General features: G+C 44.0%; 1 protein-coding gene across 1 annotated transcript in view; it reads right to left on the reverse strand.

The window, feature by feature from the left end:
* The window catches only part of CMYA5 (cardiomyopathy associated 5), a 386,731-nt gene that overhangs the window by 99,524 nt on the left and 270,196 nt on the right, over positions 1 to 17,011 (reverse strand). The window contains exons 9-10 of the mRNA XM_086960732.1: positions 16,819 to 16,966; positions 7,317 to 7,450 (exon numbers count right to left, since the gene is read on the reverse strand). Coding sequence (XP_086816858.1) covers positions 7,317 to 7,450; positions 16,819 to 16,966 — 282 coding nt within the window. The remainder of the gene's footprint in view (positions 1 to 7,316; positions 7,451 to 16,818; positions 16,967 to 17,011) is intronic.

Consider the following 17,011-nt stretch of genomic DNA (forward strand, 5'->3'; position numbering starts at 1 on the left):
AGGACGTTCTTTGCGGCGGAATGATAAGAGATTTCTCGAAGTTGATGGAGAGGCCCAGAGACTAGAATAGCGATAGACATCTCTGAACGTATGCGCTTGCGTTTGCAAGAGAACTTGCCTTGATGAGGCAATCGTCCATTATGGGAAGATTTGAATGCCCTCTATGCGAAGGTGTGCTGCCACTGAAACTAGAACTTTTGTGAAAATACATAGTGCTGACCGAAGTCCAAAGGGAAGTACTCTGAACTGAAAATCCCTTCCAGCCACTCTGAATCGTAAGAATTTTCTGTGTCTGGGGAGAATCGGCACATGAAAATAAGCATCTTGAAGGTCGAGGGTGGCCATGTGATCCCCTACCGAAAGAAGCTGGAGGATTCCTTGAAGTGTTAACGTCCGGAAGGACAACTTTTTCATGTCTTTGTTGAGGGCGCGCAGGTCGAGGATGGGGCGCCATTCTCCTGATTTTTACGTATGAGGAAAAATCTTGAGTAAAAACCTGTTCCTCTTTGCAAACGAGGGACCTTTTCGATCGATCCCTTCCGTATCATCAAATTTATTTGGGTAAACAACTCCTTGATATGAGCTGGAGGTGGGCCCTTGGGAGGAGAGTTTGGAGGGATCTTGATGAATTCCAAATTGTGGCCTCCGGCCACTATATCCAGAACCCACTTGTCTGTAGTAATTTCAGACCAGTTCAAGTAGAATTTGGATATTTTTCCTCCAACCTTTGACTGGGGGAGGGTAGAGATGGTGGCAGGTGGCGTGTCTCATTGCGTCTTGGTGGAATCTCTTCCACGGCAGGAGGGCTTTCTTCTTGACTGCACGTAGGAGTTACGTCGCTGTCCGTAAGACTGTTGCTTGTAGGGCCGGTATCTATGATTAGTTTGAGAGGTTTGATATGACCTCTGCTGATTGTAGCTTCCTCTGCTGGAAAAGGATCCACGCCCCTTAGCACCTCGAAAAGGCGACTTACGAAACTGAAGGCTACCCAAAGATCTTGCTGTCTCTGTGTCCTTCTTGATAGCCTGAAGGACCTTGTCAACATGCTGGCCAAAAAGAAACTCGCCATCAAATGGCATGTCGATTATTTTTGTTTGGACCTCTTGGCAAAAAGATGTGGATTTTAGCCATCCCTGCCTTCTTAGCACTGCTGTACCCGCTAGCTGCCTGAATCCTGTAGACGCCACATCTACTGCTGCGTCGATCATTTCTGCAGAAGTAACTTCACCTTCTCGTAAAATCTGCCTTGCCTCACATTTCGCAGGCTCTGGTAGCATTTCAACGTAGGGGGAGATGTTGGACCACATTTGCCTGTCATATCTCCCTAATATCGCTAGAGAGTTCACGGCACGTACAGGTGTTGCCGCCATAGTGGAGACTTTTTTCCCAATGGAATCTAGTCGTATGCCATCTCTATCCGGTGGAGCATATATAGGAGAAGAGAGGTTCCTGCCCGTCTTTGCGCAGCTTGGGCGATGACTGAAACAGCTTTAGGTTGTCCTATAAGGCATGCAGGAGAGTTGTCCGGTGCCTTATACTTCTTCTCTAACCGGGGCAATACAGCAGGAAGAGCATTGGGTGTTGCCATAATCTTTAATCCTTCCTTCCAGATGAAATCAATGATGGGAATAGTTTTCACTTGCCTTCGTGGTTGATCTTTAAAATCATAAAGAAAGCAATCATCTTTCTTTGTCTCCATTGGAATCAGAAATCTCTTTGTAGCTCTCTGATGTCTACTTGAGGGGAGTTAGTTGTAGCTGGAGCAGAAGGTGATGGCATCTGAATTTGGTACTCATCCCACTCCGACAGAACAGATTTGTCATCCACCTCTCCTTCGTCTCTATCTTCATCCGAGGTGTTAGTCTCCTGAGAATGGTGAGATGGTGCTGGAGAAGGTGGTCTTGGAGATCTCAAGGAAGATGCAGAGGCCTGAGGCATGAGCGTTGATGGGAGAGACCATGCCGACTCAGATGGAGGGAACCGGCGATAGTAGTCATCTAACATGAACTGTAAGTTATTGAGAAGGGCCAAAGGCATCTGTGCTCTGGGCGCCATGGCAGGAGCTTGATCCACAGCCTCAGAGAACGGTTCTTCGTCCTGATCTTCATCCTGATATTTAATGAGTAATTCTGACGGACTCCTAGCAGTGCAAAATCTGTCGTCTACATCTGATTGCTCCTCGTCGTCGTCAGAATCCAGCAATTGGTCAGGTAATTTAAGTGGTGAAAGAGCTTGCAATAACGAGCCACGTCTTTCTAGCAAAGAAGCTGTCGTAGCCGGTGGGACAAAGGAGGCCGTAGACGGTGTGGTGGACCATACTTGCAGTTCAGTGCAAGATGACAGAAGAGGCGTGACCGCTTTTGCCGTCGACGGTGCCGTCGTTGATGGAGATGGTGCCGAAGAGACAATTAACTTCGTCGACGGTGAAATCTTTGTCGCCGATATCTTCAACGACGAGGCATCCTTCGTCGACAATGTTTTTTGTCCACAAGACAATTTTCGTCAACGATGATGTAGACTTCGTCGACGGTGAGGTTGTCGACGTCAAACTAGTCTTCGTCGACGAGGTAGCAGTCGACGGGGTAGTCGTCATCGACGATGTGGCCGCTGCTGAGGTGGTCTTCGTCGACGGAGCACTCGTCGACGGGATATTTTTTCCCTTTGTCGCCGACGACGGAGCGTCGACGATAGATGGCATTACCTTCTAACTTTAACAGAGACCAGCCTCAAAGGAGAGGAGGCTGACAACATTATCATCTTGGGCTTCGGCGACGAGAAGGTGACTGTCCACATTGAAGTAGCATCGACGTTGATAATTGTCGACGGAGGAGCTGTCGACGACGCCGTAGACGGCGGTGTCTTCTTCTTCTGAGGAAAAACCTTCTCATGAAGCTTTTTAGATGCCAGAGACTCTCCAGTCTTTTTAGGGGGGGGATACAGATGAAGATCCAGAAGGTGGAGAAGCTTTTTTTGTAGAAGGCAAGCCAGAACCCTTGGAGGGTTGAACGTTCCTCAACACCTTCGCCCCAGGAAAAGATAAATCTTCCTCAGCCATCCTCTTTATGGAGGATACAGATGACCCTGAGGCCACACTTCCCACCTCAGATAAAGGGTTATCCTGGTCTTTAATCTCATGTAGCCACAGAAGTAGGCGTCCTTCCCCATCTCTGAGGGTCTTCTGAGGGAAGGTCCTGCAGATCTTACACTCTCTCACCTCTCGATCAGGATAAAGGCAGTAGATGCACTTTTTTTGGGGATCTTCTGAAAAAAGCCGGAGCTTCTCATAGGATTCACAAGGCCTGAAGAGAGATTTTTTAGTAATGACATCCTAAAAGGAGTGAAATCCAGACAAAAAAGTGAAGTACTGAGCAGAGCTCAGGGAGACTCCCTTTCACACGACGTGCGGTAGAAAATCTGAGAGCCTGAGCCTCTGGGGAGAACATTCTGGTGGGTGCTGTCGCCTGATTGGCTGCTGTTTGGACTATACAAAATGACTATGATAGTCATGAGTGTGGAAGTTCTTCTCTTGTAGCCTAGGGTTACTTTACTTCCTGGTTGCTTATTACCAAGGTTTTCTGGTTATTAGGTGCATATTATTGCTTTTTTAAGTACCGTGGGACTCCCACTCCCACGACGGGGAATGATTCAGGCATGTGAATCTATGAAAGACACCCCAATACTGGAGAACAGCCAAGTCACTACTTGTCGGTTGTTCACACATCTTGGCAGATCACAATGCTGGGCAGTCACCAAAATATTTGAATGCTGCTGATCAGAAAGATCTAGACATAGGAGAAACAGTCCTGGAGAAACACCATGAGGTCAACTAACAACTACTGAACATCATTCCACCCTGACTGCCCACTAAGTCCCCCAGCCGTCCAAGAATTAAAACCTGATCTTCAGAAAACCAAAATAACCTTGTCTCACAAGCCCAAACACTCCTAGTCCTAAAGTCATGACCACTCAGTAAACACAATCTGACCATGCTCAAGTGTAATCGTACCTCATTGCAGATGGTTCTTGACCTACCTCCAAAAACCTGAAATGTATGCAGTATTGCAACAATAACCCCCCAGATCTACAGACAATATCACAGTGAGCCATCCTTAACCCTCAATCTACAGTCTCTTTATGTAATCCACTGGATCCAAATTCACAGACAGCACCATCAAGGTCCATTAGTATACCACTGACACATAAGTTCAAAATGTCTCCAGCCAAGAATTGTTATTGACTATACAACTGCCTTCATCTCACCTGGAACAGGCTATCAAGCACCTAAAGCTCAACCTAACAACAGCACCAAACAACCACAGATTGAAGTTTGGCAATCTTATTTTGCAGATCTCCTTCCGTAGGCTATTCTCAGCAGCCTTTAAGTAATGTTCCCCTCCCCAAGGTTTTTGAAATCATCTCACTGTGACGGAGAAGGGTGCCTTCAACCTAGGACAGTGCCCTACCAACAACAAAAAGTGGCAGGGAGACCTTTAAGTCATTATTTGTAAATAGATGAAAACTATAAGCCAACTTAATTTGAAAATTGCAGTAGGGAAGTGTAGATGAGCCACACCAGGAGTAATGTGACCTCTGGGTCCAAGCTTGAAAATTGTTCTATGTGTTCACTTTTACATTCGATGCAAATAAAAGATGCGCATAATCTACACAATTACTGGATGGGACTGAAGACTGAAGCGGACGGGAGTATCCACTAACCCAGTGAGAAAAAAGGTAAAGTTTTTGTTTCTTATTCACGGATCCACATATGGACTTGCAAATCCTGTGAGCTGATATTTCATATTTGAAGCCTGGGTGCAGATTTGGTCTGCATGCACATCTGCAAAATCATAAAACCATTTAAAAACAAATTTCTGCTACAAATCATGAAAAGAAATGAAAATAAAAAAAATCCACTGTGCACCTGTGCACGTCTAAAGGCAGTGCAAAGTGAGCACAGTGGCCACATGGGCGAGGAACAAGCTGGAGCTGCTGTGGGTGCAACAGGCGCAGTACAACCGGGCCATGTGCCAGGGGCCTGACTTGGCCCTGCACAACTGGTTCAGTTGAATGTGCCTTGAAGCAGGGCCTGGCAGTAGGCTGAAGGAGCGAGACATGCTGGTGCCTTGTTACTGTATGGAATACCACACACAAGAAGTGTTCGGAATGGAAAACCAGCACTACAGGCACCCTACACCAGAGTGCCTACTTGCTTCTGAGACGTGCCGATGCTCTCCAATGAAAGTTTTGCACCTCTGCTGAGAAGTGCAGGTGGTTTCCCTCGCAAAATAAAGAATTGCAAGCACTCAGCACCTGACCGTCCCGGCCCATTTAAAGCATTGGACATAAGCACACTAAAACAATGAATTGTCACACGTGCGTTGTATGAAACGCTGGCAGCTATGAACGACCCGGGCCGAGGCATTCACCTACATCTGTCGCCGTTCTTACCCAACCCAGGCATGTCCGTGACTTGCAGCAGGATTAAGAACTCCAGTGAGCACGGACTAAACAGGATTTCCCATCAGACAAACGTAGAACCACTTTAACTCCCTTGCTTTACTAGAATGTCAGCCAAGCATCACGAGGTTTCGCATTTCACTGCCAAGCACTATCCCATAATCACATGCAACCATCACTTTCGAATACAGGAATGAATGAATGCCTGCTCGTTGCCAGTGCTACAAAATGAGCCTCGGTAACTCTTGCAAACTTAAAAAGAGGAACCTGTTAGAAATATGTCAGATATGTGCTGATCTTAGACATTGGCAAAGGTGTTTCATATTTGATGCCAGAGAGGAGTCGCTCGGTACAGGAGGCTGGCTGGAGGCTTGTTGGAGCACACCTGGAGCTTCATCGGTGTAAAAGCGACCCCTGTAGGTACAGAGGAGAACTACGAGTGCATTCACTTCCCCTGGAGGGCAAACGGCCTGAAACAGACCACTTAAAAAGGATGGAAATTCGTAAGAATTGAGGGGGAGGAGACCGTGACACCCATTGTGTTACATGTGTATTTAATTCCGCGCTTGCTATTACATGGTACTCGGTAAACAAACTGGGATCCTGCTACGAAAGACAAAGGTGGCGGTGTTAGCCCATGGACAACATAAATATACATATTGTAATTGCTATGTGTATATATATATGTATGTATATATATATATATATCACTTACTTCAGCTGACGAGTCATCAAAGCGCTTTTCGGCGAGTAGCACACAACTCCAGAACCAAAAAGCCTTAGTGGTGGATTAGTATAGTGAAATATGAGTTAATTTGAGCTGTGGACATGCGAGTCTGTTAGTTGAATTGAAAAGGAGAATGGAGGAATAGAACAGGGAAGAGCCTAGAACATGTTTATTCGGAGATCATAGTAGTAGGATGAGGTTTGGGATGAGTAAAGGAGAGATAGAGGTAGGTAGAGTCTCGAGAAATGGATTAGGGAGATCATAGTATTAAAATGAGGTGTCGGGTGAGTCTAAGGAAGGATCCACGAGGGAAGAATTTAGAAAGCATTATTTGGGTGATCTTAGTAGTAAAATGAGGTTTGGGGTGATGCAAGGAAGGCTAGAAGAGGCAAGAGTCTAGAAAGGGTTATTTTGGAGATCATAGTAGTAGAATGAGGTTTGGGATGAGTCAGACAGTGGCGTAACATTAGACCCCACAGCCCCTGCAGTGCGGGCGGGCCAAGCTCCAGCCCCCCCCCCCCCCCACCCCGGTACTGTGCCCGCTGGCCTGAGAATTCCCTAAATTCCCTGGATTTGGAGCACTGCATGGGGTTCCCCCTCTATGCACTTTGCAAGGTGGCGCTCTCAAGTTTCGTTGCACCACTGGAGACAGAGAGTGGAGGTAGAGGATATATAGAGAGAGGTAGAGGGTGAAACATAGGGTAGTGCATTGGAGAGACTCAAATGTTTTCTTCTTTAACAGTAGGAGTAAATTAATAAATACATAGATATATAAGTACATGTAAGGTATAAATGTACCCAGAAGGTAGTATATCAATATGTAAGTTGTATGTAATAAACTGAGACTTCAAGTGTTGATGCACTTTAGGTTAATCTATTTGTATGTTTTCTTTTGTTTTTTCTTTTCAATAATTCAATAGTGAAGCAATTGTAGATAAATATGTATGATAACATTTACATATTGTGATAAGATAAATAAACGGAGAACCATAAGCTTCTGATCAAATAACTTAAATGAAAACTATGCAGTGACCTATATACATGTTAATCATAGAATAATATAAGCATAAGTAATATCTGTTAGGCAGACCTGTAGAATATCCATATATATGTATATCAAGAGACCAGTTACCTTTAGTGGAGATGAGGGCTGCTTCACTCTGCTCACTCGACCCAAAGTTATTGACTGCTCTCACGTAGAAGAAATAATTCTCATTTGGTTGCAGGCAAATCGTGAACTCATAACCTTTTATCCCAGCAATGGTTCTGAAAATTCAGCACAGTGTTATTACTGCATATAATGACATCAACAACAAAGGTCTTAGCATTGACACAAATGGCTGGCATACATGGTCAAGGGGTGTTGCGCGCATTATACTATCACATATAAGTTGATTCCAGATTCAAGCATTTAAAAACAAAATGTCAATCCCTAGCTTCACTAGCAATCTATACCATGAGTAAGGGCTCCCCTGGTCACTATTCTTTGCTACTTTCAGGATGGGGGTCTTAAGGTCACGTGGTTGGAGCTCAGGATGAGCTGGTAGAGTTATTTTGATTTCTCCAACTCTCTGGTGCCTCGTGCGGCTAGTCTAGTAGGCTGGAATATTTCCCATAGGTGGCCCTACCTCTTTATGTCTGTGGGGCCACTCCAGACTGCTCAAGTGTGTAATATGGTTACCCTAGACACTTTGGCTCTCATTCCAAGTCGCCCAACAGTATTCCCAGGGATTCTGAGGAGCTTAGTGTTCTGGGCACAGAATTACAAGGTCTGTAAATATTTAGCTCAGTGATTCCGAGACCAGAACTACAGTGCCTGGATGTGGAGTTATTGGGGATGTAAGCAAAAGTATTAAATGATGGACGGAATGCCAAACAATGCAAACATTCACCTCAAGTCACAAAGATCTGGGTTTAATTCTTTTGCTCACCACGCCACCCCAGTTTGGACCCAGCCATATGCAAATAAGTCTTGACCCTGTTCCTCATGGGAACAGTCCAGCCCAAACTGCCAAGCCAGGTCCTCCCTGGACAGGAAACAAGCATACTGGGACCAGTTTCGGAGCATCACCCCTAATCAGCCAGGCTAGCCTGAATCCAGTTGTGCAGTGAGCATGGGACCCACGACTCGGCATACCTTTCCCACTTAGAGAGACCAAAGCACAAGGACAAATGATGGACAGAATGCTGAACAATACAAATATTTGCCCTCAGCTCGCACACCTGCTGCACAACAGGGGGAGCTGCAAACACTCCCCCGACCCATGACTGCCTCAACTGATATAATAAATACCAATACTCTACAACAGTCCCCACCTCAATTTACCACCTGCTTGAAGCAGGTTGTCGCTTGCACAAGAAAAGACCTAGAAGAAGAATATATGTGGAAAAGGACCCAATAAAACTCATTTTATTTGCCTTTCCCCATTCTGGGCTCATTAACCACATAATGGTCAGATTTTGGTGTAAGGATACCGGTTGGAATCAGATATTCTGGCCGCTCCCGGTATCCCAGACCATAAACTGCATTAATCGAAATTAGCCCATATGTGATTACATTTATACTCCTTCATTTTCATATACTTTCACACAATACTGCACAAAAATGTGTTTAAAATATTTCCGTCCCAAGGTGCCTTGAAACATATATCTCTGTACTTGACACTATATCTGCCACATGTAACTCTGATCCCTCTCCACTTGTTCAAATGACCCCAGGGTTAAGGCTTCTGCTATTTAGATTAAGCTGCACCATCCTCAATTAGGGACACCTGTATCCCGAGATTTGAGCTTCCTCTTAAGCCAGGCTTGCTCTCATATAGAGCTATCTGTCTTTAGATCAAGCTACACCAGCTGCACCCTCATATTGGTGCCATATGTCTAGATCACGCACCTCCTACTAGGGCCCTCAGCTACGAAGATCAGACAACCCTTCCTTCCTGCCACCTTCCCAGCCACCAGCATAAGGCCCGCTTCCCCACAGATCAGCTCTACCACCAAGGAAGGGCCTGCTCCTTAAATCAATGCCTCGTCTACAGAGTGGGGACCTCTGCACCTTGCATTACAGTGTTTTCCCTTCGGTGCGTGGAAAGGTGATGGAAACCCACCATTCAAGGTCTTATCACTTCATGTCAGTGGTTGTTCACACAAACATATCCTGGCTCCCAGCAAGACATACAGCAATGTTGTCTCAAAATGCACTAGGAATAAATGTTTGGGAATTAATTATTGACATGGAGTGGGTATGTGATGGTAAAGGGCTAGAAAACATAACAGTAGTAGCGATGTATGTCACGAACCAGGTGCAAAAACAAATCCACTACAAAGTGTTGCGTAGGAAACTTGATTTTGTAAAGGGGGTCATTAGCCAGAGATTTTAGTGAGGTAGAGGATGAAGACATGGACTAATATGGATTGGGTCACAGGACATCAAAGTTGGCATCGGAGAACCTGAGGAGGGGCATGAAAGACCTGGGTCCTGTTGATATATGGAGAGTGCTATGTCAAGGTCTAACTTTTTTCACAACCATACATATTCTGGAACAGATATGAGATTTCTAACCAAGGATCTGATGAGAGCTGCAACAGTGTTGGTATTGGTTTGATCCCAATATATGCCCATGCTGCAGTCACATTTTAGCTTATGGAATACATGAGGAACCAAGGAACAGGAGGTGGAGATTGAGGAAATATTTATTGCAAAGTGAAGTTTACAGAGCTGAGGTATGAAAGACTATCAAAGAATATCTAGAATTCAATGACAGACCCTAAAATTCTAGGGCAGTATTATGTGATGCTCAGAAGATGGCAGTGAGAGGAAGATGGGAGGAAAATGGGACAAGTCACCCCTTTGCTGAAAAAACCCGGTCTTGACTCTACTGACTTGAACAATTTCAGACCGATATCTAACCTCCCTCTACTTGCCAAAACACTGGAACGATGCGTTCTCCTTCAATTGACTCATCATCTGGATAACATCAATCTCCTAGACCCCCTCCAATCCGGCTTCAGACAAGGCCGCAGCACAGAAACCGCGATGCTGAACATCATAGACGATATTCACGGTTCCCTTGACGCTGACAAATGCTGCCTCCTCATACTCCTTGATTTATCCGCAGCTTTCGACACGGTGGACCATAGGCTCCTCATCAAGACTCTGCAAGTAAGAGCTGGCCTCGGCGAGGTAGTTCTCGATTGGTTTTCCTCCTTTCTACACAACCGCTCGCAAATAATAAAAATGAAGAACTTCACCTCCGAATCCCAGCAAGTCAACAGGGGTGTCCCCCAAGGATCAGTACTTTCTCCTCAGCTCTTCAACATCTATATGGAACCGCTCGCCAAACTACTCAGGAATGCCAATATCCACTTCCACCTCTACGCGGATGACACACAGATCTACCTGGAAACCTCTTCTATTAACGACATCCACCGAGTAAATGCCGTCTTAAATGATGTTCAAGATTGGCTGACAAAGAATCACCTGAAACTCAATCCCGACAAGACCGAAACTCTTCTCATCTCAAACAAAGAAGACAACCCTCAAATCATCGAGTGGCTGAAGTCGATCGATGCTCTTAAAGGTTCTCTCACGCTAGCTGATTCCGTAAAATCTCTGGGCTTCACCTTAGACCCCAAACTAACCTTGACAAACCACATTAAGAACTCGGCAAAAAGCGCATTCTTTAACCTCAGACTGCTGAACAAAATCAAACCTTTCATTCCCAACAAGGACCTCAAACTAGCCACGCAATCACTAGTTTTATCTAGACTGGACTATGGGAACTCAATCCTAACAGGCATCCCCAAATCACACCTGGCCCCATTAAAAACAACATTGCATGCGGCAGCAAGAATGATCACAGGATGCAAAAAATCCGACCACATCTCCCCTGCACTCAAAGAACTTGAATGGCTCCCGGTGGATATGCGTAGCACCTTCAGAACGGCCTGTCTAACCCACAAGGCCCTCCACACCGGAAAACCAGAATACCTGGCAAACAAACTCACAAAAGCTGGCCAAAGTAGAATCTTGAGAAGCTCTAACTCCCTGCTGCTCATCCTACCAAAAACCAGAAAGAAGAAAACTGCGGACTGCTCCTTCTCAGGAAATGCCCCCAAAATATGGAACTCTATCCCCCCGCATATCAGAACCATACCGTCCTATGCGGAATTCAAGAGCCAACTCAAATCCTTGTTCCTCATCCGTTCCCTAGGTCCTGGGTAACTAGGATCAACATCCATCCCCAGAACTATGTGAGAACTCTGTATCCTATTGCCAAGAAGTCCTACTGTACGAACTGTCATTTGATGATCACCTTTATTTGTTACTTGTCTTTTTGTCCACCTTCTCATGCCTTTACTGTAAAGCGCTCTGCTACCTTCGGGTCTTGTTAGCGCTATAGAAAACTTCTAAATAAATAATAAATAAATAATAAGATTATTGGCTCTTGTTCTTGCACATAAAAGAAATTGGGATCTGCAACAAAACAAGCTGTAGTCTGAGCTGGGGTGGCTGAGAAGAGACATAAACATCCAGGATCTGATATTGACCTGGGCAGTGACAAAAATTAGGGGTAAGTTGAACAGCCTGCTAATGAACGAATTGGAATGACTTTCTAAGTGATGGAAGGTATATGAACCAAGGGATTCAGCCCACACGTAATTGTCTAAATGCCTTAAAGGCTAAACATAATCATAAGAGTATTTTTCACTTGAAAGATTAAATTAATAGACTCAAGTTTAAAGACATAGAAAGATTACAAACTTTCATGTAAAGCTGTACTCAAGGTGAAATGAAAATGATACCATATTCTTGCCTTAGTCAAAGTGACTGATGTCCCCAGGGAAGTACTAATCCGACATATTTGCTCAAGGTCAGATAACAAGATAGACTATAGCTGTTATAAGTATACCTTTGGCCACGTATCTTTGACGGGACACCATGTTTTAGGGCCTGACAGCCTCGCTGTGAAATATCTGTTTGTGTTACTGTTACTTTTTTTGCAAAGAAGAAAAGGTCTGGGGTATCACTTATGTCACAGGCCGATGATACCCAAATTCTTGTTTCAGTGGTGGATGAATCTAAAGCAGCCTCTAACCTGCATTGAGGGTATGGCAGCGCGAACCAGATGATCTGTGATTTGCGCTGCCATTCCCACTATGAAATCCATGATGACCCTTACTGATCACTGGGCATTTCCCCTGTCATTGGCCTTTATAAATGTAGTGGTTGCAATGTTTGTCAATTCTCTATTAAGACAACAACATTATAGTACACTTGCAGACATTCTCCAAATGCAATACCGTTAATGTTATATATGCCATACTCTGCCCATGCTCCCTACTTTATATTGGCCAGACTACGTAAAAAGTGAACATCAGACTTTTTCAACTTTGGAATAGGATCAGATGCAAGATCATCACAGCTCCATTGGTTGCTAACTTTATTGATTTGGGTCACTCTGAAAATGATCAGAAATGGTTGGTGATTCACACAATATTGATACCAGAAAGCAGAGGAAATCATGAACATCTCTAGAATCAAGAGGAACTGAAATGGATACTCAAACTGGACACACTGAATTCTGGACTCGCCAGCATGACGACTGGACATCATTGATCTAGAGACTCAGGCTCACAGAAGGTTTGCGGCATAACATACTCTGCAGTTTCTTTACTATGACTGGAGCTGTCGTCTGGATATATTTCTTGTGGTTGGAGAATTGTACTTATGTGCATAGCTTTTTACATTTTACAGGGTATGCAAATAACTAATTTAGGTCTTAAATTCTTCATTGCACCCTTGTGCTGTTCCTATTTTCTTCTCTTCTACTCTGGCCCCCCCTATTTGTGTATTTATGTCTTTCTTCATTCCTTAACATTCCACGTATACCTCCAATATGGCCACTAAATAGGCCATTCCTGGTTTCCCAATTCCTCCCAACCTGGCTGCCATCCTCCAGAATGGGTTGTAGTCTTTTCTCTATTTTCTTTCCTCTATCACACTTGCAACATTGCCGCCGCCATTTTATTGTTGTAGTCATCACATATTGCTTCTGCTTTGGCTAACGGGTCTTAACTGCTCCTGTTGGCTGATTCAGTCCGCCCTAGCCTCTGTCTGAGTCATGTTGATTCCACACACAGGCACTCACAACAGTCCCAAGCAACCGGCTCCTGGTTTCTAGCTTTTGAAACTCGCGGTAACACTGTTGGGCATATAATTCCTGATTTCCGGTAGTATCCTGGCCCCTACAATTCCTTTTTTGCTATCACTACCATTCATAGGCTATTCAGAAAAATTCTTTCTCCGCAGATGGGGAGATTTATTTAGGCATTTCGTTGGAGCTCACCAACTTCCCCCTTTTTTGAACCTGGACTGCATGTTATTTATATTGTTGTACTCACTTTGCTTTCTATTTTCAATGTCTGATAATATGGTCTCGGGCTCATGATAGATGTAAGAGTGCTGATGATGATTCTGGTATTTGTTGAGGATTGAAATACCGCCAACTAATTATACCACAGGCTCACTTTTAAATATATGATTTGTTACGATGGGCCGTCTTGTTCTTGTTATTTTAGCTTACAAGAAGATCAGGTTTATCACATGCATGTGTCACTTATGAAGGAGCACCAAGCACTTTGTTCTGCACTGGCACTCAATGTGCAATGTTTGTGGCTTTAATTGTTTAATTGATTAAAACTGTCATTTGACTGCACAAAAGTTCTGCAAATTCCTTTAACTAGGAACCTCTGTTCCTTGTTCTATCTATGCTACAACACGGGGCATCCAAAATGGCCCCACTGGCTTCAGTACTCAGAGTCAAATATAGGCCTATCCATAGGACCCATTATACAGGCTCACTGTGCATGCATACTTCCTCAACAAGAGCACAGGATGCCATTGCAAGGTTCTGGGTTTCACATAACAGCAAAACTACAGAGAAACAGTAAGCCACATTCTTTCCATGAAAGCAATGAAAAGGTGTTACATGAAATATTCTCAAAGCACGGTATGCTGACACCACCACTTTATATTTACACATAGAACAGGGAATGTAGTCCACTGTCAACTATGATGGCACAATTGATGCATCTTTTCAGGACAAGTCCTAGACCTTACGCAGTCAGTCAGTGACAGGCTAGGCGTCTGCTCCCGGTTTGATTTGCATGATGCCATACCCCAAAAAACGTCAGAATACCAAGTTCACATGCAGACAGGCACTTAGGGCAGAGGTAAACACCTGTAGACCACTGCAAGAGAAATTCCCTTCCCACACCAACACAAACTGCGGCATGGTCCTGGGAACGTAATGATCTACTCCGTTAAAGGAAAAGCAAAGACCCATCAATATTTTAACTGCTGGGCCTAATTTGGCCCCATAAGTAATCAGGTCCGGTCTGTTGGAGGACAAAATAGAATATCCAGAACAAATCCAGGCTGGAAAATATAATGAATAACATCCATGATTCCCTAGTGTGTAATACAACCAATGTATTCCAAATTGTGGACATCAAATCTAAAGTCGGATTAGGCAGTACTTGTCCAGGTCCAGTGGACCCATGAAGAGTGTGGCCTTTTAAAGAGGAACTGTCACAAAAACCTGCTGTAGACAGAAATATGTGTAAGACAGGATTATGTAAGAGTGAATAAAAACACAAGTAAAGCAAATCATCCTTTGTAGATGCTGCTCACAAGGGCACATATGGGAGAAAACAAGACATTATGAAAGGACCAAATTGTTCCAGATCTCTAATATGGGTAAGTCACTCATATACAAACTGTTTAATACACTTTATGACTTCAACATTTCAACTCATATTTGGTAACATACTCATTAGGAGGGTAAGGAAGAGTGAGACTTGTATTGTATTTGTAATACTTTAGTTTTAATATGTGACATATCACAACGTTCCACTGTTATGGGATGTGGAACTCGTGTAGTAGCACCCCCTCAATCTTTCCAAGAGTGGAATCATATTCTTTACTGCTCCACATCATTGAACTCATGATTTTATCTTGTCTTGCATATTGTTTCACATGGGTCACTAGTCGGATCAACTACACATAACCATCCATCATGGCCATCTTCCTTCTCTTCTGACTTTCCTCTGCTCAACGTGTCTCAATTGCAGGCCACGCCCTTGGTTGGCTCCCCCTTATATCATTCTTTCAAATTCTATGTTCTCAAGATTTTGTCTTTAAACCTACTCACACTTTAGTTCCTCTGTGTCTTTGCTGTAGTTTTTCTATTTTCCCTACACCTGATTAATGTATTGATCTATGCAAGTTCTCATGGCATGGCCCTCTGTCACTCGGCAAGCGTCACTGTCGTCCACCAAATCAATCGTTTCGCCTGCAGCATCTCCCTATTACCACCCATTACCACTGTTCTATTACAATAGCATTTCAATTCAATCTACAATTTTATGACTCATGAGGAACTCTAATGCTGCTTACTGCCGTGATCACGTGGCAATAATTAGGCAATTTCAAGGCTCATGTATGGTTAATTAATGGAGTGTATATGTCGATTTCAGGGCTCATATGGGGAAATTTCAGGCTATATGTGGTAAAAGCTATTGCTGCAATAGCTCCTATATGATGGTATTTTCGTGGCTCTTGTGGTCCAATGTCATATTCATATAGATGAATTTCCTGTATAACCAAAAACATTTCATTTGCTCATATGTGGGGTCTGCTATGGCTAATAAAGGACAATTATTGTGATAGTTTCCTAAACACATGCATACAATGCTCTTAGGGCGGTTTATGAATGGAAATGTATGCACCAGTGAAAGCAGTTTCACACTGCATTGATCTTATTGTGTGGTTTAGGGACATATGTTTCATTAATGATGTGACGATATCTCATCCTGGTAAGAGGGACATGCCATTCTGTTATATGGGATATTTTTCACATATGTGGGCAATAGATCTAGTGTTATTTCAGAGTTGCATCTCATGTGACAGAATTCACACGCTGAAACGTGCTTTACCAATCCCAATTCGTGACAGTTCAGCAAAACTGAGTATTGTAACGTCACGTATCAGGTTACTAGAGAAGAAAGATGCAGGTATGTATAGGGATGTGTTTTCTGGTTCGTGATTCGTTTTAGGCAGTAGAAATGCTAGGGGAGTGTCAGAGATGGTTTGTTTTCTCCTCTATAGGTACAGGTCTGGCTCGGTGCCTGTAACAGTCTCGGGTTTTCTGTGTAGGGTACCTAGAAGCATCTCATGGCTGTTATGTACTTCTGCACATTGCAATTGGGAAGACGAGGTGTGGGTGCATGTGCGACAGAGAGAGACAGAGACTCTTCTTGAATAATTTAATGGGTGTCTGGACCCAAGAAGGCATGGTTAGAGTCCTTTACTCCATATAATTCGAGCTACAAACAAGTAAATGCTGTACAGACACCCAACAGAACTAGCGCTGCCTCACTGTTCAGCCCTACATCTCCTGCAGCCCAGAGAAACCAGGAACACACTCAATGCATTAGAACACTAACAAATTCAGGCCCACTGATTCTTTTTAACCAATACTTAGCAAGGCCCCACCATTTTTGCACAGAGCAAGGTTCACCACCCAGACATCAGCCACATTTTAGGAAGAATTCTGAAGGTGACGTTTTACCTCAGACCTTCTCCTTCTGGTGAGTGTTGTTTGCAGCACTCCAGTGTGAAAGTCTCCTTTGCATCAGGATAGGTTGTGGTCCATCGGATGGTGGCAGTATCCCAGCACACTGTACACTCTTCAGCCTTAATCACAGGCGTGGAAGGAGCTGTAATACAGTATTGCATCAAAGACACACTAAGCACTACTGAGT

This window comes from Lissotriton vulgaris, chromosome 3_1 (genome assembly GCF_964263255.1).
Source record: "Lissotriton vulgaris chromosome 3_1, aLisVul1.2, whole genome shotgun sequence".
Classification (NCBI taxonomy): domain Eukaryota; kingdom Metazoa; phylum Chordata; class Amphibia; order Caudata; family Salamandridae; genus Lissotriton; species Lissotriton vulgaris.